Source organism: Protopterus annectens, chromosome 8.part1 (assembly GCF_019279795.1).
Source record: "Protopterus annectens isolate FY-2018-M chromosome 8.part1, PAN1.0, whole genome shotgun sequence".
NCBI classification, from domain to species: Eukaryota; Metazoa; Chordata; order Ceratodontiformes; family Protopteridae; genus Protopterus; species Protopterus annectens.
Window position 1 is genome coordinate 389,467,528 of NC_056742.1, and position 25,925 is coordinate 389,493,452.

Sequence of the window (25,925 nt, forward strand, 5' to 3'; positions counted from 1 at the left end):
TTACTGTGTGCCCTACATCTGTCCGTCAGTTGTCAGTCCATCATCTAACAATCATTTATGGTCAGTCTGTTGAGGTTATGTATAATACCAGAATGTGGGATAGGTATGAATTGCTGGTGAGCTATAGCTTGGTTGTATGGTGCAGTGTTTGCAAGTTCATGATGTCTCTGTTAATGAGTTCCATAATGCTGTGCTCCATAGCCTTCCAGATAACATTTGTCTGGCTTATAGGGTGAGAGTTTCCAGGATCTGTAGTAGTTCTACCCTTAATCAATTTATGTTAACATTTGCACTGGGTGTGACGAGGGTGGACAGGATTAGGAATAAGTATATTAGAGGGTCAGCCCAGGTTTGAAGGTTAGTAGACCAAGCCAGATAGACAGGATTAAGTTGGTTTGTACATGTGCTGAGGAGGGATGCAGAGTATATTGTGAAATAGATGCTAAGGATGAAGCTGCCAGGTAAAAGGAAAAGAGGAATGCCTAAGATGAGGTTTATGGCTGTGGTGAGAGAGGACATGCAGGAGGATGGTGTGACAGCGCAAGATGCAGAGGGCAGGAAGAAATGGAAACAGATGATCTACTGTGGCAACCCCTAATGGGAGCATCCAGAAGGAGAAGAAGAAGAAGACACTGTAGCTCAACCCTTGTGGACTGTAAACACCATTACCATGCGTCATTCCACAAGTATGTAACCTGTATAGAGGCTGCATCTGGGCAGAGTGTTTAGGTGAGTGGTGACTTCATATGTCAGCTTGTGGTATGACACAGCCAGGGACACTGTCCAGTACCATTGCCACTGTGGTTTGGACTTTGGTAAAGAGATGTTTTAACTAGAGTGTCTGTGAATCATCAGGTTTTACAATCTTCAGGTCTGGAAATGTGGCCCTTGTGTAACGACAGGGTGGTGAAATCCACATTCAAACTGTCTGACAAGATATTGGTAATGTCAGTCAGATAAGTGTACTTTGTGACCATTTACATTAACTGTGACCCGATCTGAGATTTCCCCTGTAGATTATAAACAACACTAAAGAAAGCTTTAGTGTTGTCTTTGGAATCCTTGCCATTTTGTATTTTGAAGCTTGCCTTGTATGTTTAATGAGGGCTTGTATTTTCCCAATGATACTGACCAGAGAGGTTATCCCTTCTTGGTATGTAACTTTTTTTTTGTACAACTTCACACCTTCTATTATATATTTCGTTTATGGCAGGGGTCCATGAGACTAATACACTTCTACTATATAAGTGAGAATTTCTTGTGTTTGTGATAGCAATGTCCATGCAACCCTGTAGGTGAACAGTGTGCATTACTAAAGGATTATGTTGGGACAGTGTTAACCTTAGTAATGCAAACCAATGACAGATAGCAACAACAGCATCACCCACAGCACAGTGTCAACCCATGTCATACACACACATGCATACTCAAGTTCCAAAATGTGTGTAGTACAATGCATACTGGCCACCAATAGAAACTATAGAGTGTTAACACTGGCCAATACAGGGCCTGTCACCCTGCCCATGTGTCCAATATGCATGTACATGCAGACAGTGCACCACCACTATGTCCACAAATGGACAACTGCAAACGTGTGTTGCACACACCCCACACTTACTGTCCACTGTATAACGCATGCTGACACAACTACACACATCAGCCAAGTGGCACATGGGCAAACAAAACACAATTGGAATAAACACTGGTGAAAACAATACACCATTGCTAATTACAGCTTTAATCATGCCTGCTCAGCTACACCTTCAAGGATATCATTACACTTTACAGCTGACAACATGCTGCACAGCCAACCATTGCTATACTTTATTAAAGTCACCCTGTGCATCAGCACCATGTTAGCCTGTTCCTGCATCAATGTTACAGATGACAAGAGGTGGCACAGGTTTCATCATATGCACAGGATGTGTTGTTGGTTTGCCAGAGGACTACACTGAGCCATACAATCAACATGTGTGTGAGTGTGTGTGTGTGTGTGTGTGTGTGTGTGTGTGTGTGTGTGTGTGTGTGTGTGTGTGTGAGGGCTATGAGTACTGTTATGGGCCAATGTTGATGTCATGTGTGCGGGTATGTGTTTGCCCTAGGTTTCTGGTTTATGTGTGTGTGTGTCTACATGCACACAGTTCCACAATGTGGCTGCCATATACGGGGATTTGTGAGACAGCTACAGACTGTACCTGGCAGGCTTTACAGATCACCACCTCTGGCCATGGATACGGAACCTGTGCCTGGCAGGGGTGCTACAGACATTATAAGGTACTAATCCAGATTGGGTACTATCCGAAGAGGTTGACAAATGTCCACTGGATCCAGGTCCCTGCTGGGATTGGCCAGAGCCACGTGCACATGATCTGCTAGAACGGTCTATGGACAGCCCCCCCAACATTGCTGGGGCTCATACTGACACTACGGGAGCAGCTGTGACTTGCTGAACATCCATGGTGACCTCCAGCTGGTGATGTTGCTGGCATACGCCCACATTGACGTCTCAACCATCCCGCACTGTCCTGACACATGGACATGACATTGTGGAGGACATCCAATGTCTCACCCCAATGTCTATCAATGACCTCAGTGTAGTTACATATGGCACCTGCTAGGTCATGGATACTGTCATTTACAGAGGTGTAATGAGCCCTCTGTGCCCTTAGCCCTGTCTGGTGTACCGCTCCATTTGTGTCTGTGCCTCCATGACAGCCTGGAACATGTGTGTGGTAGAAAGAGGTGTGGCATGTCTGCCAGGAGCATGATGACCAGCAGTGCTCTGATGAGAACCCATGGGCATCTGCCTATGTTGTACCATTCCAGACATCTGGCTATGGCTGCTGTGTCCTGATACATGTGCCATAGAGAACTCACTGTCCTGGCCAGTGCCAACCGTACACTGTCCCTCAGCTAAGGGCAATGGTGATGATGGATATACAGGCAGTATGACTGTGTGCATGGATGGGGTGGAGACTTGTGTACTGTCAATTGGTGGCCCAACAACAGACCCTGATAAACCTGCCTGTGCCTCAACACACCTATCCTCATGATCACTGTCTGTCTCACTGACATCAGGTTCCCTGCTGTACTGAACCAGCCCCACCTCGTCACCTGTGAGAGGAAAACAGGAAACACACTTCAAGACCTGAACATGACTTCAGACCACATGCACACATGCGCACATGCACACATGCACACATGCACACATGCGCACATGCACACATGCACACACGCACACAGGTGCACATGCACACATGCACACATGCACACATGCACACACACAAAACTACACTCCTCCTGAAAGCAGACACACACAATGCCAGCAATCACATAACATACACAATAGCAGGTACAGTATCGCAAGCAAAACAGTCATATCACACATGTCAGCATGTGGGACATGTGTTGCTCAACAGCATGCAGTGCAAGTGTAGTCAGTCCTTGTTACTAACAGTATACATGACTTTGATGCATGTGTTTTGTTATTAGGTGATGGCCCTCCAACTGGAACACAATGCATACATGGACACAACATTGCTGTGCAGGTATTCATAACCCTGTGATGTACTGTGCACCATAACTCACAGGTGTACATACCATTTCTGGATGTGTATCTGTGTGTCAGATAGGTATCCAATGCTGATTACAGCCTCTGTGTCTTTAGCAAATAATTGTGGACACATTTCTAGCACATGCATGATGAGTATTCACACAACATCATCAGTGATGCATGGATAATTGATGGAATACGATTCGGCCACATACCCAATGTACGGTACTTATGGTGAGTGTAGATCATATTGTGGACATGCCAGTCTCATCCATGACATGGCATGCTAAAACACAACTGCATATTTAAACACTACACATACCCAATATGTGTCATATGATCGAGCCACTCAATAGCATCACAAGACATATATGTGTCAGTTGTTCAAATGGTGATTGGTATGCATACTGTTTACAGGTGCATATGTATGCACACACGCATCATTATGGTGTGTAGCAATGACAGCTATGTGTAGTACTGTGGTTACAATAACTGGATGGGGTATAGTACCATAGGCCATCATCATGAAGCATCAGGTGGTCACTCAAGGCTACAAATGTTTTACAATCCAGCACTAATCATGTTGTGCCAGAACTGTACTACCTTGGCTAAATTCACCATTTCACAACCAGTTGTTACGCGTGTTTGTAAGGAGGCCAATAAGGAGCATTCCTTGACATGAATGTGTAGTGTGTTGCAGAGTGTTTAAATGCCCCAGGATAGGCCTCTACCCCTCAGGTATATTATGTGTAATGTGTGGATGAGATTTTGGATAATGGAGTGTGTCTTTACATTGGGTTTGGGAATCCTTTATGTTTATAATGTTAAAATGTTCTGTGTATGACATAGATGTGCATGTTATGTGCATGTTGAGTATCAGCTGTGCCTATCCAATGGTCGCAACAGTCTAGCCACATTTGTTTGAGATAGTCTGAGTATTGCATGTGTTTGAGGCAGCTAATCACATTATGGGTAGGTGAGTTACATGTGTACATGGCCAACACCTTAACTATGACATGCACTTTTTATTTACAATAATAAGTGTAGAACACACTCACCAGCATCTGTCAGCTGCCTTGAAGTTACTCTAGAGGTACCTACATAGAGATGAGACAGTTTGTCAGTGGCCACATCTGTGGCATTTCTAGTGTGTTTGCAATTTTACAGTACACCAGTTTACATTCACAGGGCTACAGATTATGTTCCAAATGATCAGTATTGCACAACAACAGACTCCACATCTTTGAATGACCCACTCCACATCTCACATATGCATGAACTACCAGTACAGATAACAGTAGTCTACAGATATGCCATGTTACCTGCATGCTCCATGTGTGCTTGCTGATTGACTCCAACCTCCAACATGGTGTATATCTGCTGCTGTTGTTGTTGGGCAGGTGCCACCAGGCTCATGAGCAGCTCCTCCACTCTGATGAAGGGGGATGGATATTAACACCACCCACTGTTGCAAGCTGTTGTCTACGCACATCAGCGGCACACTGGCATGTCTGAGAAGATCACTGCAGTGGTGGCGTACCTGCTCATATGTCTGGTTATGCAGGCCTACCTCATTGACCCTGCAGACAAGATCTTGCCACATTGCAGTATGCTCCTGCTGGTCCTGGCTGGTTCGTGAAAATATGAGACGGTAGTGCTGAATCATACTGCTAGTAATTATATCATCTTCAGCACTACTGTAACTCGAGTTCCTGTGGTGGACCATGATCCCTGAAAGACATAAATACAAAAATATGTCTGAGCACGTCATATGGCACATTTAACATTATACAGTACAGATATCACTGAACTGTCATATATATTTTATTTTTTTATTTTTTTATTTATTTTTTTATTTTATATTTGTTGACCGGGCTAGTCTAGCTGGATACATGTCCATTTTCAGTAGAGGCCCGGGGAGATAAGCTCCACTTATAAAACTTTACTGATGCTAAGTATAAAAACTGTTAAGAACTACATTCAAATATAAAAATAATAATAAACAAGTGGTATAAAAAGTAATGGAGTGAAGAAAGTATTGTAGAACAAGATAGCAAGAAGTATCTAATAACATTTACATAGAGAGGGAAATGGAAAATAGATGAAAAGAAAGTGAATTTAGATTGGGGTGAAGTAAGTCAGATGAACATGAATTCATGTTAGTCAGGGTTGGTACAGGGGCACAGCCATTGTGTTTTGAGGTAAAGCTTGAGTTTCTTTTTAAAGAGAGATTTTGAGGGAATAGATGAGAGTTCAGACGGAAGCAGGTTCCAATCTTTTCCAACAGTGTTTGAGAAAAGAGAGTCTCCGGCCTTGTTGTTTGATTTGACAGTGTCTATAAGAAGTTTGTGTGCAGATCTAAGGGACTTTAGGTTGTGGTATGGGTGAATCAGGCTTGATAGTATAGGGTTTTGTCAGGTTGATAAAGAATTTGATGGGCTATGCTAAGCTGGTTAGTTTTTAGTTGCTGTTGATATTCCAGCCAGCCTAGTTGTTTTAGATTATTACAGTGGTGGGTTCTGTAAGGGTTTCCTGTGGCAAATCTGGCTATGTTGTGGTAGGAGTTTTCTAGTTTTGACAGATTTCTTTTGGATAATTTAGTAAAAATTGGGGAGGCATAGAGAAGGGGTGAGATAAGGTGGGAGAGGGCTATAGTTGTTCTAGATTCTGGAGTGAGGAAAGGTTTGATTCTGTAGAGAGAGCCTATTTTTTTGTTAATGCTTTTTAGTGTGTTGTTAATATGGGCATCGAAGTTACGGTTGTTGTCTATGGTAATTCCTAGTAGTTTGGTAGTTGACTCTTGTGATATAGGTGTGCCATTTGTTGATGTTATGGTAAAATCAATGAGGGGAGATTTGCTTGAAGGTGTAAAAAGGAGCAGCTTAGTTTTTTTAGGGTTGAGTAGTAGACAATGCTGGGAAAACCAGTCTTCTACAGAGTTAAATATGTGTTGTGTGAGGGAGTGAAGGTGTAATACAAATGTGGCGGAGCAGATAAGTGTTGAATCGCTCATGATTGTATGCATGTGGCTTGGGGAGCCACATGGTGTAGGTCATTGATAAATAAAGAAAATAGCAGGGGACCTAGTATAGACCCTTGTGGGACTCCAATGTTGACAGGTAGCTGGGAGGATAGAGTGGAGTTCCAGAGTACTGCTTGATGTCTGTTTTGTAAGTAGGACTTAAACCAGTTAAGAGATTGGGTATCAATTGAAGTGGATTGGAGAATGTGAATGAGTATTTGGTGGTTGACCACGTCAAAGGCTTTGGATAGATCTAAGAAAAGTGCTGAGGAGAGGGTGTTATTGTTGCAATTTTTGTTGATTGTGTCTGTAAAGGAGAGGAGGGCAGTGGTGGTACTGTGGGATGGTCTGAAACCGTGCTGGGTGTTAGAGAGTAGGTTATTATGGAGAAGGTGTTGAAGCAATTGTTTGTGTATACATCTTTCCATGATCTTAGATAAGGGTGAAAGAAGGGCTATGGGGTGGTAATTAGATATTTCAGTAGAATTTCCACCCTTATGGAGTGGGATAATGTGGGAGATTTTCCAGAGTTTAGGGACATATCCTTCAGTGATGGTTCTGTTGATCAGAATTGAGATTGGTAAGGCTATTGCTTTAGCTGCTAATTGCAGGTATTCTGCGGGTAATAGGTCAGCAGAGGGAGTACATGGTTTGAGTTTTTTTAGAAGGAGAGAATATAAGTAGTTGGGACTGGTTGGAAGTGAAAAGTAGGGGTGGGTTTAGTTTGCTCATTGACATGTTTGCATTTTGATGGGAAGTTGACTTGCTAAGGTTTGAATAGTTTCTATGAAGAAGGAATTAAAGGAATTTGCTGTTTGGTTGGGGTTATTTATGTCAGAGCCTTGTGGGTTGGGTGTGACAGGTTTACTTGGCTGTAGTAATTGGTTTATGGTTGCCCAGAATTTTTGGTGGTTGTTTTGGGGAGAATGTTGTGGTTTCAGGTAGTAATTTTTTTTATCGTTCATTATTAATTTCTTGGTCTCATTTCTTAGTTGCTTAAATGTTTGGAAGTCTGTGATGTTTTTAGTTAAGTGAGATTTGTTCCAGGCTTTATTCCTGAGAGTGATTTTTTGTTTGGTTTCTATTGATAGCCAGGGGGCAGGTTTAGTTTTGATTCTGATGGAGCGTGAGGGGGCATGATAGTTGAGGATAGTTAGAAACTTAACATTAAAGACATCAACAGCTTCATCTAGTTGAAGATGTTTTAAGGGTGTCCAGTTGCATGCTTCTAGTTCATTTTGAAACAACTCCACGTTGAATTTTTTTTTGGATCTGATTGTTCTGGTTATTATTTGGGTAGGATGGTTGGTTTTAAGCCTGATGATGTAGGTTAGTAAGTGGTCACTTATATCATCAGGGAGCGTTCCTGTTTTATAGGTATGGGGTTGGTTGTTGGTGAGTATCCAGTCTATGGTACTTTCTTTTTTGTTAGCTTTATTTATTCTAGTTGGTTAGGTGATGGTCTGAGAGAATCCATAAAGGTTAATATGGCTAGTAGGTTGTTTGTTGTTACAAGATTCCCAATCGATGTTTACATCACCTAAGATGATTATCTCTTGGGGTAAGTTTAGTGATAGCCAACATAGGATCTTTTCGATGGTGGAAATGTTATTACCTGGGGGTAGATAGATGCAGATAATATAGATTGATTTGACTGGGTTTATTTCTAGTTTGGTAATAAGAATTTCAGCATTTGAGACCTGGGGAGGTTTTTGGGGGTATGTGGTTATTTGAAGGTTAGATTTAAATAATATGGCAATACCTCCGACTTTTTTTGATAGTCTGTCGAGACGTAAGATGTTATAGCCAGGTGGAATGATTTCACTATCTTTTGTTGAGGGTTTTAACCAGGTTTCTGTTAGGCAAATAATATCAAAGGAGTACAGCTGTAGGAGAGCATGTAGTTGAGTTGTTTTATTATTAATGCTACGTATGTTAAGGTTGGCTACTGAGAGTGAGTTTTTGGGTTGTCTAAGCAGTGGGTTAACAATGGGGTCAAGTTTACTGGATTGATTTAAGGAGGTGTCAGTTGGGCCTGGGTTTGGGTGAATATCTCCATTATTAAGTAGGAGGAGTAGGGTTAGGTAGGTAATTTTTGTATATTTACTATGTGGGAGGGGTATCCTTATGGGATTAGGGTAAACAAGTTTGATGTGAGTAATTCTATGATATTTGGGTAATAGATAGCTAGGTATTGAGGTTATGTTGATGTGATGGTTGGGGTAGATGGGAACTAAGGAGGCAGTTTGTTTGTGTGGTGTGTTAAGGTGTGAGAGTAGTGGTTGTTCATAGGAGGTAGTAAGGTGTGCTAATAATAGAGTGATAGTAAGAGAGAACAAGATTATGGTATGTTTGAGTGCTAGGGTGGGATGTTTAAACATTGTAAAGGTAGATATTAATTGTAGTTACTAGTACAAGTGTTGTGGGTGTGGTATTGTTAGTGTAATTTAGTGGTATATGTGAAAGGGTGTGGTTATGGGAAGAGGTAAAGGGAGAAGAGAGAGCGGGTTGGATAGTTGAAGTTGGGCTGTAATTGGAGGAACAGGAGGGGTGTGTGTCTAGGTAGGTATATCTGTAGATGCACTGGGGGTGGGTGGAATTTGGGGGTAGGGTAGGGGAGCGGAGTGAGCCCGCAGGGCGAACGGAGCGGGTAGAGACAAGACAGAGAAGTTAGCAGAGAAACAATCAGTAATACAGGTATCTAAGGTAAGAGCAGGTAAGGTGTGAGTGGAGAAGGTTAGATGATACAGGAGAAAGAAGAAAAAAGGCTTCCTGAGGGGTAAGCACTAAAAAGTAAGTAAGTTGGAGTGGGAACAAATAAGATGTTTGGTAGTAGAGGCTTTCAAAGTTAGCGCAATAGCTTAGGGAGAGGGAGAGAGATAGATAGTGGAAAGGCGCCCCCTAGTGGGCAGGATAGGGAAAAGAAAGAGTTAGAAAGGGAGCAGCTAAGTGTAGGAACTGGTGATGAGAAGGATATCTAGTGAGGAGGAGCAGGAATGAGGAAGAGGTGTATAGGCTGTTCAGAAGGTACAGGGACAGGGGTTAGGCTGCTGTCTGCACAGATTCCCAATGGACTTAGTAACCCAGAAAGTGGTGGTGGATACAGTCTATTTTACAAGGTAATCTAGTCTATAACATACTCTCTTTGTTTCCCTTGTTAGTGGGTTCAGTACGCTGGAAATAGTGGCCACAGGCGTGTGGAGTAGGGTTCTGACACCAGGTAGGCTGAGGCTCTATCAGGAGTAGGCACAAATTCAACTTGGGTACTTTGGGGAAAGAAGGGAAAGAAAGGTAGAGGAGAGAGAACAGGGTTAGGAGTTTATCATGTACTTTGAGAAACAAACAATAGCAGTATTAGCAAACAAATTAAAACTTCCAGCTTAGACAATGGCTAACAAAATACTTATAACATTGCAGATAGGGGTGAGAGGAGGTTGAGGCAGCAGATAACACAGTGGAATAATAACAACAGTGCAGAAGGAATAAACAGATACTGTGCTGGGGTGCTTTAACTGTGCTTGTATGAGCTTAAACAAGAAGGTCAATATTGCCCTAAAAAAGAGATAAGTCTCTATCTACACAGTAGTTGGGGAAAAACAATGCAGGGAAAATAAAAGATGTTATCTTAGTGTTATACTAGTGCCGTATTCCATGTTGGCGGAGTATATGTATGAATACAGCCGCATTACTTAATTAATGCGTGTACAGGAAGGGCTAGGCAACATGCATGCCTCAGGTAGCGTCTATGTTGGACCGAGGACCCAGTCCTGTGCCACGTGGGTGGCGCAGTAAGCAACCTGTAGGCAGAAATCGTTTTGGCCTCAGGATATTCGAGGCATAAGTTCTTGTTATACAATAAAAAAGTAGTACAGAGATCTAGTCAATGATATCTTAAAAAAAACACATAAATGAAACTACAGAGATCTAGCCTGTAGTTCGGAGAGCAGAGGTAGTTATAACAATTTAACGAGGGTCCAAGATGACTAGAATAAGGGTTGCTCAGGTAGAGCTTTGTCGCAACACAGAATGGAGTGTAAAAAGTGTTGAACGACACATAAATAATAGTGTAACCCTTGTCGCTAAGCTACAGCAAATAAGTAAGGCTGATGTGAATGCGTGGAGGAGCAGGGAGACAACAGTGAAAACACAAACAGTGCAAACACAATGAAAACCCCACAAAGCAGATAAGCAGCTGTAAACAGTTGATAAAAATACAGTCTAAATCAAGCAGCTGTAAACAGTTGAGAAAATACAGTCTAAACCTTAGTCGCTATGACAGTGTAACAAGTATTCCTACTATACAGCTATAAATAGATGATAAACACAGTAACAACCTTAGTCGCTAGGTCAGGCTATCAACTAATATGAACAAGCAGCCATAAACAGACTAAACCTTAGTCGCTAGTATCAAATAACGCAATATAGGATGTGGTATGCACCAGGGACAGCAATCATCCATTACATGGAAACTAAGTTACAATTCTCCGCCTGGTGAACATTCACATTAAGATAAACAGTTAAAACGTTGATGATCCAGTGTACACAAACCACAGTGCCACTTACCAGGGACTAGCGAGCAGACAGCAGCGGAGACCCTCTAATGAAGAACTAAAAGAAAAGAAAAAGGGCGCCACACAGGTCAAGGGGTATAAGTAACCTCCCACGAGACAGTGCGACTAATAGGAAGGGAAGAAGTATAATATAAGTAAGCTGGGCGGAGCCAACGTTAGATACTTCGTAGAGGACAGCAGGTTAAGGGAACAGCAGGGAAAACATAATGAGAGGAACAGGAAAAAAATAGGCGTACAGCTAGTAGAGAAGGGATTTAAACAACAAGAAACAATGATGTATGCCTAACAGTGAGAAGACAGGTATCCTGCAGTTTGAGACAAGACAGAGAAGTTAACAGGGAAACAATCAGTAATACAGGTATCTAAGGTAAGTGCAGGTAAGGTGTGAGTGGAGAAGGTTAGATGATACAGGAGAAAGAAGAAGAAAGGCTTCCTGAGGGGTAAGCACTAAGCATTATAGCAACCTATAAGCTAACCGAGAGTGAAACACTGTAACTGCCACTTATCACTGCTCACCCCACAACTGCTTGAAAGTGCCTTGCTCACTCTCTATCTAATGAACCATGTTCTGCACAGCAACAAAGTAAAATCACTATATAAGACTATACAAGAGTACCTGGCACACTGTATGCAACACGATGCACCACCTAGCCACAGCAGATATACATAAAGCTGATGTGTAAAGAAATATATCATCCATCACAATCAGAATATGGTCCAGTAAATGTATTACTATTATACCACACAACTTGTTAATGCCAAACCCATGGCCAAAATATGTGCACAATTGGGAATATAGGTCACATACTTCTGTAGTACACTATGAATGTCACTAGATACGCAGTTGCATGTATTACCACACATAAGTCAAAGGACATGTTACAGACATACCCACACATACATCAGACATAATTACAGGACACAAAGGTATGACAACCCAGATAAGCTTTCAGTGTGTACTATACAGTACTGTGTGACAGTACTTACACAACCTTAATCTTAAGAAATGCAATCTATGATGAATACAGGGACCACACAAAACAGTGGATGCAAGCAATGTGGACATACACCACACATTGCTGTACAGGCCCAGAGCTTCAATTAGTACGACAGTACACACAGGATTTGCATTCAACATCGGTACCAATCAATAATCATAGATGTAGTACTTTAGCCTCCAATTACACACCCTAGTTAAAACCAAGGGACTTAATCACACTGTATGCAATAGCACTTGTTCTGCCTAGCAACAGAATACACAGCTTTTGCTAGGATCAAAGCAAGGACCCATAATACCATAACATAAACAGTTTCTCACTAAGCTATCCCACAGATACATATCTTTGATGTATTCACAAACATATTGACCATCACAGTCAGTCAACAGTACAAAGAATCTATTGCAACAAGTAGATGTAGGTGTGTATGAGTATATATAAATTATATATATATATATATATATATATATATATATATATATATATATATATATATATATATATATATATATATATATATATATATATATATATATATATATATATATATATATATATATATATATGTATATATACGGTTTCCATTCAGAAGCCTGAAACATCATAAGCCTGAAAATCAAAATCCTGAAACCAAAAGCCTGAAAATTCAGAATCCTGAAAACTCAAAATCCTGAAAGCCCAAAATCCTGAAAGACCAAAATCCTGAAACTCAAAATCCTGAAAACACAAATAATGCTAATATGTCACTATAAAGACACTAATATCTACCAACTGACCCTGACCCTAACCCTAACCCTAAGGTCCGTCACTATCGCACACTCACCTGACCCGCCCTAAACCTAACTCACTTAAACCGCCCTAACCCCAATATTTGTCACTATTGCATACATGCCTAACCTGCGCCCTAACCCTAACTCACTTAAACCGCCCCTAACCCTAAAATAAAACCAACCGCACACTTACCTGACCCCAACGCATGACCTAACACCATAGGGCTAACAATAGCAAAGCCACAATGACATCAGTATGTCTATTTTGTGTTTTCAGGATTTTGAGTTTCAGGATTTTGGTCTTTCAGGATTTTGGGCTTTCAGGATTTTGAGTTTTCAGGATTCTGAATTTTCAGGCTTTTGGTTTCAGGATTTTGATTTTCAGGCTTATGATGTTTCAGGCTTCTGAATGGGAACCATATATACATATACACATCCATTTGTCTACATTTACACACACACACACACACACACACACACATATATATATATATATATATATATATATATATATATATATATATATATATATATACATTTCACCTTTCATAGTGCGAATATCAATTATACAAAGGATGTAAGGTGTACAGTAATGTAATAAAATCGCACAGTTTTGGGATAAATGCTTTGAAGGTGTTCACAGCCCAGGTAGCTTTAGCAGGCCTTACTGGCTTCAACATTGCAAACTGAACAAACCACCCACAGTGTTTAACCACAACATGTCATATACCAGCACTGTATGCTGTCTTGTTTGTCACACACTAAAATCTACATACAAATATGCGCATACTAACCTTCACCAACATATATATATCTCCCCCCTTCGCAAACAGTTGCAATATGTCCCCTGCTCTATGCATATATACAGATGTGAATATATATGACACATATATATTTCTCTGTATGTGTGTGGCATGCACACACATGGTCCACACTGTTGTAAGTCCCTGGACCTCACAGCTGAACTGTTGGGCCTTGCTACAACACAAACAGGTGTCACATATGAACACACACTAACATTAGGGGGGTATATATGGCTACAAATGCTAGATAAGCATACTAGACTGCTACAGCAGTTGCCAATGCTAAGCTATACTTTAATATGACTATCATGCATGTGTTGTTCTGTCACACCCATGTTTATATAATATCAGCGCTAATCCCCCCAACAGCCATTGGCCACGCTACTGTACAGAACACAGATAACATGGATCAGATCTTTGACATTTAATGCTGAGCTACACATTTCACAGGTATGCCCCACTGCCTACAGGTACACACAGTATTGTCCATAGCAGTAGTTAAGCAGAACATCTGTGCATAAAGAAGTACTGCTGCCACATATGAATGTTTCACATTATGTAGACTATTCTTCAATAACATCTACTACATGCCAGTAAATACATATGTGTTGCATACCTTTTCTTTGTATAATTTGGTAATATTTATTTTTCCTTTTCTCTCTCTCTCTGTCAGTTTCTGCAATAGAGTGATTGAGTTTGTTGGCAGAGATTGCAGCCTGCTTTTGTAGAAATTTGCACATGAGCATGTGATGGCCTATGCACCAATCAGTGGCCACCATTTGCTAACTGCATGCAGCCTGCTGTGTAGTAATTGCAATAATCACTGTCATAGCAACCCAGTACTATAAATTGCTGACTCATGTAGGTGTGGCCCTTTCAGCTTTTCAAGATGGAGATCATCCTTGTTTTGTGTGGACATCATTGTTTAAGACAGAAGGTTGGTATAGTTCTTATATCAGAAGCCAGGGGTATAGCCAGAGATTTACATTTTGTACTCAAACCTAATGTTGCTGCTTCCAGAACCCACTTGTCAGTGTAGAAATGTACTCACCCTTCAAAATGCTATCCCAAGATACATGGAAAGATGTACTTTCTTTTCAACTGTTACAATTAGCTATTAAACTGAAACGAACTAGCAGCAGTAACAGACCAACGCCAAGGGTTCCAAAGATTTATTAAGTTAAGCGCTTTTCGTTTGCTTAGTAAGCAAACTTCATCAGACAAACACAAGTCAATGGAAAAGGCACAGCTTATATACATCACCAATTAGTCAATTTGACCTAATTAGTCAAGCAATCATTCAATCAAGCCTTACTTTCCTAAAGAACTTACTATCTAAAAGTACAAAACACATATATTATATACCTAATAATACAATAAGTAATATAAAAAATTATTAACCATTCAAAATTCAGTCAAGAAATCAAATACCTAATACATTTAGAAATAAATAAAAACATAAAAAGTTCACAATATAACTAAATAAATAAATAAATAAAAGGCAACAACGGCACTACAAACACTTGTGCCATTAAGTGGTAACCAAATGTGTACAGCTCGTATACAATGCAACCTCACCAAAAATAATCTTGGCTTAATACTACAGCAATAAAACCTTACATAAAACTACATTGGTTTAACCATAATAAATTAAATTTAAGCAAAGTCCCAAATACTGTCAAGGTTCTTAAAACAAAGCTATGTATAGTAAATATAGAGCAATAGGTTCATTAGTTGATAAATAGCCTAAAAAAAGTCGTAAACCAACATGCATATACCTGGTTAAATAAGATATGAATCTAACGCCTTAAACTCAGTAACTTTAAAATACCTGAGATAGAGCAAGATTCATTCAACCCAGGAGCGTGATAGGCATCTAGTCTAATCTGCCAGCGTAATTCATTCTCTAAAAGTCTATATTGTATAGGACTACCTCTCCTGTCCTGGTTGACTTGATCTATGGCCATAAATTTAAAATGGTGTGTTGGATATTCCAAAACATGCTTGGCCAGCGCATTCACCTCCTTGAGTTTCTTAATTGCATACACATGTTCGTAAATGCGTTCACGGAGCTTACGCTCCGTTTTCCCAATATAAAAAGCCGTACAAACCCGGCATTGGGCGAGATAAACCAGCATGCTTGAATTACAATTCATCCTATGTTTCAACTTGAATACATAATTGTGGATTGAAAATCTATTTGACTCAATTATGTATCTACAATAGTTGCAAGTCTGACATTTAAACATACCTGGACTCCTAGTTGAAACTGGTTTCTGTTCAAACCACATCTTCAAGTTCTTAGCCTTTCTATAGGTGACCTGAGGGGTAGTCCCTAATTTGGAGAAAACCGTCATGTCTGATCTAAACAGATCCCAGTTTTTCTTAATAATAGCCCAGATATTACCACTATCTACAGAGAATGTTGTAATAAACCTGGGAATGTTCACATTAGGATTAGGCGTTAATTGTCTAATCTCTACTTGTACGTCCACTGAGAGAAGTGGAGTATCACCATGTACACATACATTTCTACATTGCAATAATGGAACATAAAACTGGTTCAGGCGTTTGTTAGAAACCTCAAGAATGAGTTCCTCAATGAGTCTAATTGGATACCCACGACTCAGAAACATATTTTTCAACGTCAAACATTCCTGTTCAAAATCTGATTCATTGCTCACTATTCTCGCTGCCCTTACCAGCTGACCTTTTACTACTGCACGTTTCTGAGTATAAGGGTGACAGCTGGTAAAGTGTAGAAAGCTATTTGAAAAAGTTGGTTTTCTATAGATAGTTGCAGTATAACCTGCACACACTTGATCTTTTAGTAACATAATATCTAAATATGCTATTTTCTCGGTGCTGAAAGAAGAAGTAAAGGACAAAAAGTCAGTGGTGCTGTTAAAGTATATTAAAAGGTTATCTGCTACAGTCTCATCACCGTTTAAAAGGATAAATATATCATCCAAGTAGCGTGTATAAAACACGATATTTTCTTTAGACAAAGTGTGGTTGAAAACGAATTGGTGTTCCCATTGGGCCATAAACAAATTCGCCACACTTGCACCGCACGGTGAGCCCATAGCAACACCAATAACTTGTAAGTAAAAATTGTCACCAAACATGAAAAAATTGTTAGAAAGTGTCAAGTCTAGTAACTCACTAACCAACAAGATGTCACTATTACTAGCTTCCCTCGCCTTTAATCTATCACACACCCAGTTTATGGCTATATCATGAGGTATACTGGTGTATAAATCTTTTACATCCACTGTGACAAAGTTGTAATGTTCATGAAAACTCAAATTGTTGATTTTCGACAGAAATGACCACGAATCTTTACAAATTTGTGTTTCTTGACGAATATATTTCTGTAAAATTTTGTCAACAACTTTGGCACAGGCATACGTGGGTGAACTGCGTCCATCAACCAAAGGACGCATGGGAGGATTGTTGATGTCTTTGTGAATTTTAGGTATTCCAAACAAATATGGATACCTAGGATACGATGTTGACATGTAAATATACATGTCCTGGTTAATCCTACCTTCCACGTACATTTCTTCTATGTTGTCACAAATAATTTGATAGGCTCTATTTGTTTCTGACCTCGAGCTAATTAAATAAGATTCTGAACTCAGTAAAGATGTCATACGGTCAAAATAGTCATTATTATTAAAAATGACAATACAATTGAAACATCAAATGCGTTACACGTTGCTAGTACTTACAATCCACCTTTACACCCATTACTAGCAACTTTTGAACAAATTTGTGAGGTTGACATTAGGAGAAACAGATTTCACAAAAAACACGGTTTAGATTTGATTTAATTAATAACACTGAATTGGAAAGTTTACACACTCTTTCTAGTAGTAATTTGAGACTTTGTAAGCCTGACAAAGGTGGAGGTATTGTCATTTTTAATAATAATGACTATTTTGACCGTATGACATCTTTACTGAGTTCAGAATCTTATTTAATTAGCTCGAGGTCGGAAACAAATAGAGCCTATCAAATTATTCGTGACAACATAGAAGAAATGTATGTGGAAGGTAGGATTAACCAGGACATGTATATTTACATGTCAACATCGTATCCTAGGTATCCATATTTGTTTGGAATACCTAAAATTCACAAAGACATCAACAATCCTTCCATGCGTCCTTTGGTTGATGGACGCGGTTCACCCACATATGCCTTTGCCAAAGTTGTTGACAAAATTTTACAGAAATATATTCATCAAGAAACACAAATTTGTAAAGATTTGTGGTCCTATCTGCTGTGCCATTGTGTTTGTGAGACAAGTTGCAAAGGTTACAATTAATTTAATGGGTTTGTAGAACAGGATGTTTTGCATCAATATGCATTTTCTGAAAATTAAGAAGCCTGAAACTCTGATGTCTAACATTACTGACTGACTGTAATCCTCAGCTGTGTACCAACAAATCAGAAAATTATGAGGGACAGGCAGGAATACGAGGCAAAATCAGTGACATTCTGCAAAATCAGGGGGCAGATGATAGGTCTGCATGAACCTTTTTCACATAGTTAAACTCCTATTGTTCAGTTACATGTTGCAGGAACAGATCATTTGTTTAATAAATTTAAAAATATTACCCTTCACTTAATAAAGAATAACAGAAGCAATAACCATTGCACAATAAGGCAGAAAACTGCATAGAATAACTTCAGAATAAAAGAAAATAAGCCTTTATTTTTTTTTCTTTACAGATGTCAGTGTCTCAATTTTCTGTTTTATTCAGCAATCTAAACAACTAGAAAGGTTATAGTTAAAATGTACTACCTAACATTTCAGATTGAGAGAAATAATACTACAATTATTTGTAAAACTGACTGTGTCCAGTCAGTCAAATGCTTCTATTCTGTATATAGTACTCTTCTGAAACTGTTCCTTCTTCATTTATTGCCTGAGCATGTCATTTTGTCTCTCAGCTTTTGGTTGAAGAAAATAATAATAAATGGAAAAAGTGATGGAAAGCAGAAAGTTACAAAAAGTCTCAGGTTTGTTACGAAATGATTGATTTCATTTGACTTTGAGATCTGATAGAACCAGACAACATTGTCTATCCCAAAGAAAAACACATAAAGGACAACCAAAGTGACAAGAGTCTTGGCAGCCTGACGTTCTGCAGATTTGTCTTGGTTTCTGTCAGAACTCCTCTTTCCTTTCATCTGCTTCTCATGCCTAAACAAAATAAACAAGATATAACTGCTGGCCAAAGCCATGAGGATTACTAAGACCGCATCTCTAGCAAATGCAACAAAACCAATGAGTTCAAATGATAGCTTGTCTGGGTAAATCACAAAACAGTAGCCCAAGTTGAAGGTGTAGGGCAAATTAGTGAGGTTTGTACTGATGACTGGAAATAGGGCAGAATTAATGCTTGAGGCCATGCTTGTAAGAACAAGGAAGATGATGATCCATCCAAGGTACCTCTGTATCCAGGCTTTGAGGGCAGTCCAACAAGAATGTGAAGAAGATGCAAGTACTGTACATTGGAAACAGCTCAGCAGACAAGTTAACCCAATAGCCATGACTCTGGACACTCTCAGTAAATAGAGATCAACTTGGCAATCCAAATCTGTGTGGAAATACTTAACTGTGAACACAAACAGAGAATGGGGAAGTCCCAGCGTGAAAAGAAGAGTTAAGTTTGAGACAGCCAAGCTGCACAGTATTACCTCATTTGTCATCATTTTTTTCTCGTTGTGTGCAACTTGGAGCAAGAATATCAAAGCCACTGTATTACCACATAACCCAATGATGGTGGTTGCAGAAAAGATAGTTCCTTTGAGGATATCCTGAGGACCCATTTACCTGAAAAGCAAAAACAAAATGTAGGTGATGGGAACAGAAAAATACAGCAATTTTGTTCAGGAAATTGTGAAGTTTTATGAAGTATTCCTTCATTAATACCCCTAGAATGGCCTGTGTCGAGCAATGTCTTCCCAGTGACCACATTTTGTTCGTGAATTTGACAATGCCTAAAATGTGACTGTGAAAAATGTTTCCTAGTGTTCCATCCATAACTGTTTACATGTTAGGATCAGAGTGTCTAGTGATCAGGCAAGATTATTAAATCCCCCAAATGCATATTGTAAAACACATGCACACAAACACACACATACATTTTAGACTTTAGTGCCTGGATCTCTGTTGCATTTTTTTATGTTGTGTTTATATAAATATATATATATATATATATATATATATATATATATATATATATATATATATATATATGTATACAGTTCCACTTTATAATCGCAAAATACTGACATCTCGAATTTCAGTATTTCGCGACCATAAAGGCGAAACCTTCAAACACCAAACATTCAAAGTCCCAAAACTACAAATCCTGAACACACAGCATACACCTTACCACACATAAACCACAATACCCACACTACAAAGCAAACACACAAAAACAAAACACCACACATTCACATACCTACACTACACATAAGCATGGGGGCAAGCCCCCCTGCACCCCCTCTACTTATATATATATATATATATATATATATATATATATATATATATATATATATACTAACTCCAAGATTGCACAAACAGTAAAAGAGAGTACACTCACACCCAGACATTCCACAGATCCTTGCCCCCCCCCCACACACACACACACATCACACATAGGCAAACACCAACACATGCAACAATTACACACTCATATGTTCACCTTCCTACCCTAACCCACACATACAACTTACAAACAATCTCACATACACTCAAACTCTCACCCAAAAGTCTTACAAAATGCTCACTTACCTTAGATTCCACATAAATCCATACACTACGCCAAACAACATCCAAACCAAACAGCGCACGTCACATAGCATAAAGCCATAACCGCAAATTTGAAATATTCAAATTCGCGATTATGCACTTTCGACATTTTAAAAATGCGCCTTTATGGTCACAAAATACTGAAATATATATGGTTCCCATTCAGAAGCTTGAATAATCATAAGCTCGAAATTCATAAGCCTGAAACCAAAAGCCTGAAAACCCAAAAGCCTGAAAACTCAAAAGCCTGAAACTCAAAAGCCTGAAAACACATATATACACATACACACACACACACGCACACACACACACGCACGCACACACACACACACACACACACACACACACACACACACACACACACACACACAAAGTATACATATTGTTAATGAAATGCACTAGGCTATCTAGACAAGCATGGCATAGAAGTACAGGAAGGATACCTCTCAAAGTCTTAGGCTGAAGAAACTGAAAATTCTGCTCATCAAGGTGAAAGGTGCATACAGTTCCCTGTTCAAAGCTTGGTGTTCTCTCAGGCATGATGTCTCCTTAATGTTTTTATATTATTCCTTTTTAATGAGGTAAGGCTATTACTCCCAACCTTGACATTTCATTGCATATTCCTGCTTGCTATCTGCTGCCTGGTTAATTGGCCTAGATTCATATTTAGCAAAACGGCATTAATGGAATCAAACCCTGAGTTACATGATTAATATTATTAACTCATTAGGCATTAACCAGTTGTCATAATGGTTAAGGTCTTTGCCTCCCATGCGCAAGGTACAATGTTTGATCCTGACCTCTAGCCAATACCTGTTTGGAGTTTTCATGTTCTCCCTGTGTCTCTGTGGGGTTCTTCTCACCTCCAAAAAACATGCTGAGTGTTTTCATCTCAGACTCACCAATGAATGGAACTGTGGGCAGCAGCACAGACTCTACATGTTGCCCTATAGGGGGAAGAGATGTACAGACCAACTACTTTGGGTATCTACTGTGGTGCATAGTATCTTCAAGATAGGAAAACATTTATCACAGACTGTGTGCCATGGCAGGGCTAGCCACTCAATGGTGTAAAATATGGCTCTAAGTGATTTGGTCATGTTGACTAATGTCACCAAATGGGTGTGGGTATTTGCCAGTGATAAGAGGGTTGAGGAGCTGGCCCACTCTGACCTATGTCAGGGACCCATGCTAATAGTGGGAAGGGTGTATGTTTCCCCCTTTGGCCTGGCTGCTGGGTCAAAAAGCTACTTGCTGGTGTCCAGTTGACCAGCCTGGGACAGAGCAGACATAAAACCAGTCAACATGCCAAACATGAACTAAAAATTGCTGCACTCAGTGTAGGTTCACTGACAGGATGCAGCTTGGAAGTGGAAGACATGATGGTATGGAGAAGGATTGACATTGTATGTATCCAAGAGATAAGATGTTAGGGTAGTGCAGTAAAGACATTTGGCTTGGGATCTAGAATCTACTTATCAGGAGGAAGACAGGCTAGAAATGGTGAGGGAATTGCAGTGAGAGAGGCAGTGAGGGATATCATCAGAATTGGTGACAGACTCATGGCAATCAGACTCTAGCCTAATGACTGGGCAGTATTCATAATCTCAGCTCATGCCCTACAGCAGTGTTGTGATAGTGAGGAAAAGAGTGCAATCATGCAGCAATTTCTGGATAAAGCAGGACAACACTGTTGATAATTGGGACATAACAGGATATGAGGACTGCCTGGTTCCACATTGGTGGAGCAACAGGAATAAAGAAGGAGAGGCCATTCTAGGCTTCTGTCTGGCAGATGGCTTGAAAGTAGCCAACACATGGTTCAGAAAGAGAGACAGTCACAAGATCACATACAAGAATGGACAACATGCAACTCAGTAGACTTCCTACTAGTCAGGAAAGGGCACTGGGGTAGAATCAATGATTGAAAAGTCATCCTCAGAAACAGTCAGCCCACTGCATAAACCACTGATTGCCACAATCAGCTGCAAGCAATGGTCACAGACCAGGCTGAAGACCTGGAAGTTGATTGGAGAGACAGCACAACAGTTCAAGGAAGTACTCAGAGCTCTAGCACCCCAAGAAGAGGAGGAAATGGGTGGAGCTGAAGAAGAGCAGAACTACAGAACAGATATGTGGCTGAGTCATGTATGGAAATAAGGTACATAAGGAAAGCTGGTGGTGGAATACAGAACTCCAAAAGTCACCAAAAGAAAGAAGGAGTGCAGGAAAAAGTGGGAGATAGAAAAGACAGACCAGGCTAGAAAGGAATACTGCTTGGCTAACAATGAGGCTACTAGATGAGTTGCAGTAGCAAAATACAAGGCATCACGGGCATGATACCAGCTTCTGGAAAGTGCCTCAGTAAATGGCAGAAAGAAACTCTATCAGGTTACAAGGCAAAGACAGAAAGATGAAGAAGATAGTCATTAGGCACCCTTCATAAGGGATGCAGCAACAGCTTGCTAACCAGCCCACAGGACGTCAATGGTAGGTATGGAAGGAGTAATTCTATCAGCTTCTGAATGAAGGAAACCCCACAGAAGCTGTACTGCCCCAGACAGAGTGTACAATGAAAGAAAAAGAAGGGCCCACCCTAGAACAAGTAAAAAAACACTAAGGAAAAGGAAGTCAGGAAACATAGCAGGCTCAGATGAGACCATGGCGGATGTAATGACAATGTTGGGTGAATTAGGGGATGAATGGCTCCAGAGGGAACTTATAGTATTAAAGAGAGATAGGAGAATAAGCACTCTAATACCAGTGTATAAAAATAAAGGGAGCATTCACAGCTGTGGTTAGTATTGAGGTATCAAACTTCTGTCACACTGCATGGAAGTTCTCATGAGGGTGCTTGCTAAATTAATATGATAGAAGTAGAATGTAAGTTAGAAGATGAGCAGCTCAAATTCAAAATCAGGATGCAGCACAACTGACATGAGTCTACGTAGGCATTCCTAGACTTGGAGGAAACATATGTCAAGGTCACAAAAAGTTGATTTGGACAGTCCTGCTATGGTTCAAAGTCCCAGAAATATTGGTAGAATTAGTGCAATCGATGTACAAGGACCCATTGGCACAAAAATAAACAGTGTGCAGCCTCACAAGGGGTTTCCCAGTGGTTGTGACTGTGCATCAGGTTTCCGCTCTGAATTCATTGATGTTAATACTGGTGATGGACTACACTTGCAAAGAAGTTGGAAGGGAAAGATCAGTAAAGCTGCTGTATGCAGACAATGTGGCATTACAGGCCAACTGATGTAGGAATGGAATACAAAGCTGAAGGTAAACAAAATAAAAAGAGTACAGATAAGACTTTTGTAATGGCAGCATATTGGGGAAATTAGAAGAATTGAGATAGAAGGGAAAATAGTGGAACAAGATAACAGCTACAAGAATCTAGGATGGGTGGTTAAGGAGAAGAGAAATCTGATAAGGAGGTCAATGCCAGAATCAACAGGGGTGCAAACAACTGGCACAGAGTGTCAGAGGTTGTGTGTGACAGTGGAATGTCAAAGAAGCTGCACAGTAAGGTGTACAAAACAATGGTGCCTGAGATAGGTGATATGCTACACAATGTGAGTCAGACAAAGAAATGAGGACACCAGAGCAGAAGACCAAGTAGCTCAAATTACAGAGAAGGTCAAAGGGAACAGATTATGGTCATTTGGGCACATATGCAGGAAACCAGAAAATAATCTGGTGAAGAAGATTTGAGACAGGAAAAAGGGAAGTGGGAACAAGGTTGTCTAGCAAAGGGATGGATGGATTTCATGAGAGAAAACCTGAGACAGTCAGGCATGACTGTCAAAGAAGGTAGAAAAGTGGCACTGAATTAAGAGAGAGAGAGCGATGGTGACGGTTGATGCAACACATAACCACATGTACATAATGGGGAAAAAGGGGGCTAATGATAATGTGTCACTCTGGGGTGCAACTGTAACAACCCCTAACAACCACTCACCAATAGTGGTACTGCAGCACTATCATTTGGCCCAACAGGTACAATAACACTGGTGGGTAGATGACAGCAGGCTTGTGCACAGTACTGCACAAGTGAAGTGGCATCACGTCGTCCACACCTGTCTGCAGTGACATTCATTATATCACAGTGTAAAGTCAGACAAATTCTTGATGCATTGAGTGTTACTTGTGGGTTATGCTGAGAGTGCATGGTTGACTTATACTGCACATTAGATATTTCTCCAAATGTCTTACATGAATTATGTACTCACATGTTATTAGCCATCACCATTTGTAGAGTGTTCAGTGGTCAGTGACACAAGCACTAGTTATACTGGCAGAGTTGACCAAAGCAGTAAAGGAGCAGGTGTTATGGCAAAGTTAGAGCGTAGTTTGATTAACTGACTGATGTTTTAATGAAGTTATATTTACCTGTTAAAAGAAATGTATTTTTGTTTTCCAGCATAAAATGTGACATTGCTGCAGCTGTTCTCTCTTTGTTATTGTTGGGATATTTAGTCTTTATCATTTAATTCAAAAACAGGAAGTAAGTTCAGCATTTCACATCTGGAACAGATATGACATGATGTCATGTATACCTGTTTATTAAATGTTTTCCTGATTAGTAATTTCTGTGTTACAGTTGTTTAAAATTTGTGTTACCTTTGAAAGGTGTCACACAATGTCCCTCAAAGATACGGTTGCCAGTGGTCCGAAAACCTCTGAGCAAGTGCTAGCATGTGAGTTTGATGCTGAGTTGCTCCAGTAACAGAATGTACTAGATGCAGGGGAAGCTCTTGATGTTGACCTAACAATCCTGTGAGAGCTACACCTTGACTAAGAGTTTCTTTTGTGTGATGTGGAAGTTTGACGAGGCTTAACTGCCTTCTTCTTGGAAGAATCCATGTGAATGGTTAAGATACTTTAGTTGGGATGCAAGTAATATTTGACCTGCTCTTTCACCATGCATGCAGACACTCCCTCATCCATATCCAGCAGTGCCCAGAGTGTGTATCTTATAAGTCCTCATTATTCTGCTGATGGAGGCTAACATGGATGTCATGTGTACAACTGATTCTATCATCAAACATTGAACGTTCCGAAAAGTAAAAAAAACAATCATTTTAAATTTAATCTAAAATAACTGAAAACAAAACAAAAAAAAAAAACAACTCATTTTTTTCTAGTTGCAAATCCCCTTGCACCCCCACTACATGGGTGGCTGCACACCGAGCTCCCCCTGTTAATTATATATACCAGCTTTGAGACTGCATAATAACAGGTTAAGGAAAAATTCCCTTATTCCACTGCTTTACAATCCCATACAAAAGGCTGCTGGTGAAGACTTTATTGAAAATGTTTGCTCATATGAGCATTCATTGTGTTATTCACAGGCTGAAAATGCATTCACTT

General features: G+C 40.0%; 1 protein-coding gene across 1 annotated transcript; it reads right to left on the reverse strand.

Annotated features, from left to right (window-relative positions):
* Positions 1–18,640: 18,640 nt before the first annotated feature.
* On the reverse strand, positions 18,641–19,558 carry LOC122810138 (olfactory receptor class A-like protein 1). The gene has a single exon (XM_044081612.1). It carries the CDS (start codon positions 19,556–19,558, stop codon positions 18,641–18,643), a length of 918 nt encoding a protein of 305 aa, XP_043937547.1.
* Between the last annotated feature and the right edge of the window lie 6,367 nt (positions 19,559–25,925).

Coding starts and splice junctions, on each gene's coding strand:
- LOC122810138 (XM_044081612.1), bottom strand. CDS start 19,558: ATGGGTCCTCAGGATATCCTCAAAGGAACTATCTTTTCTGCAACCACC.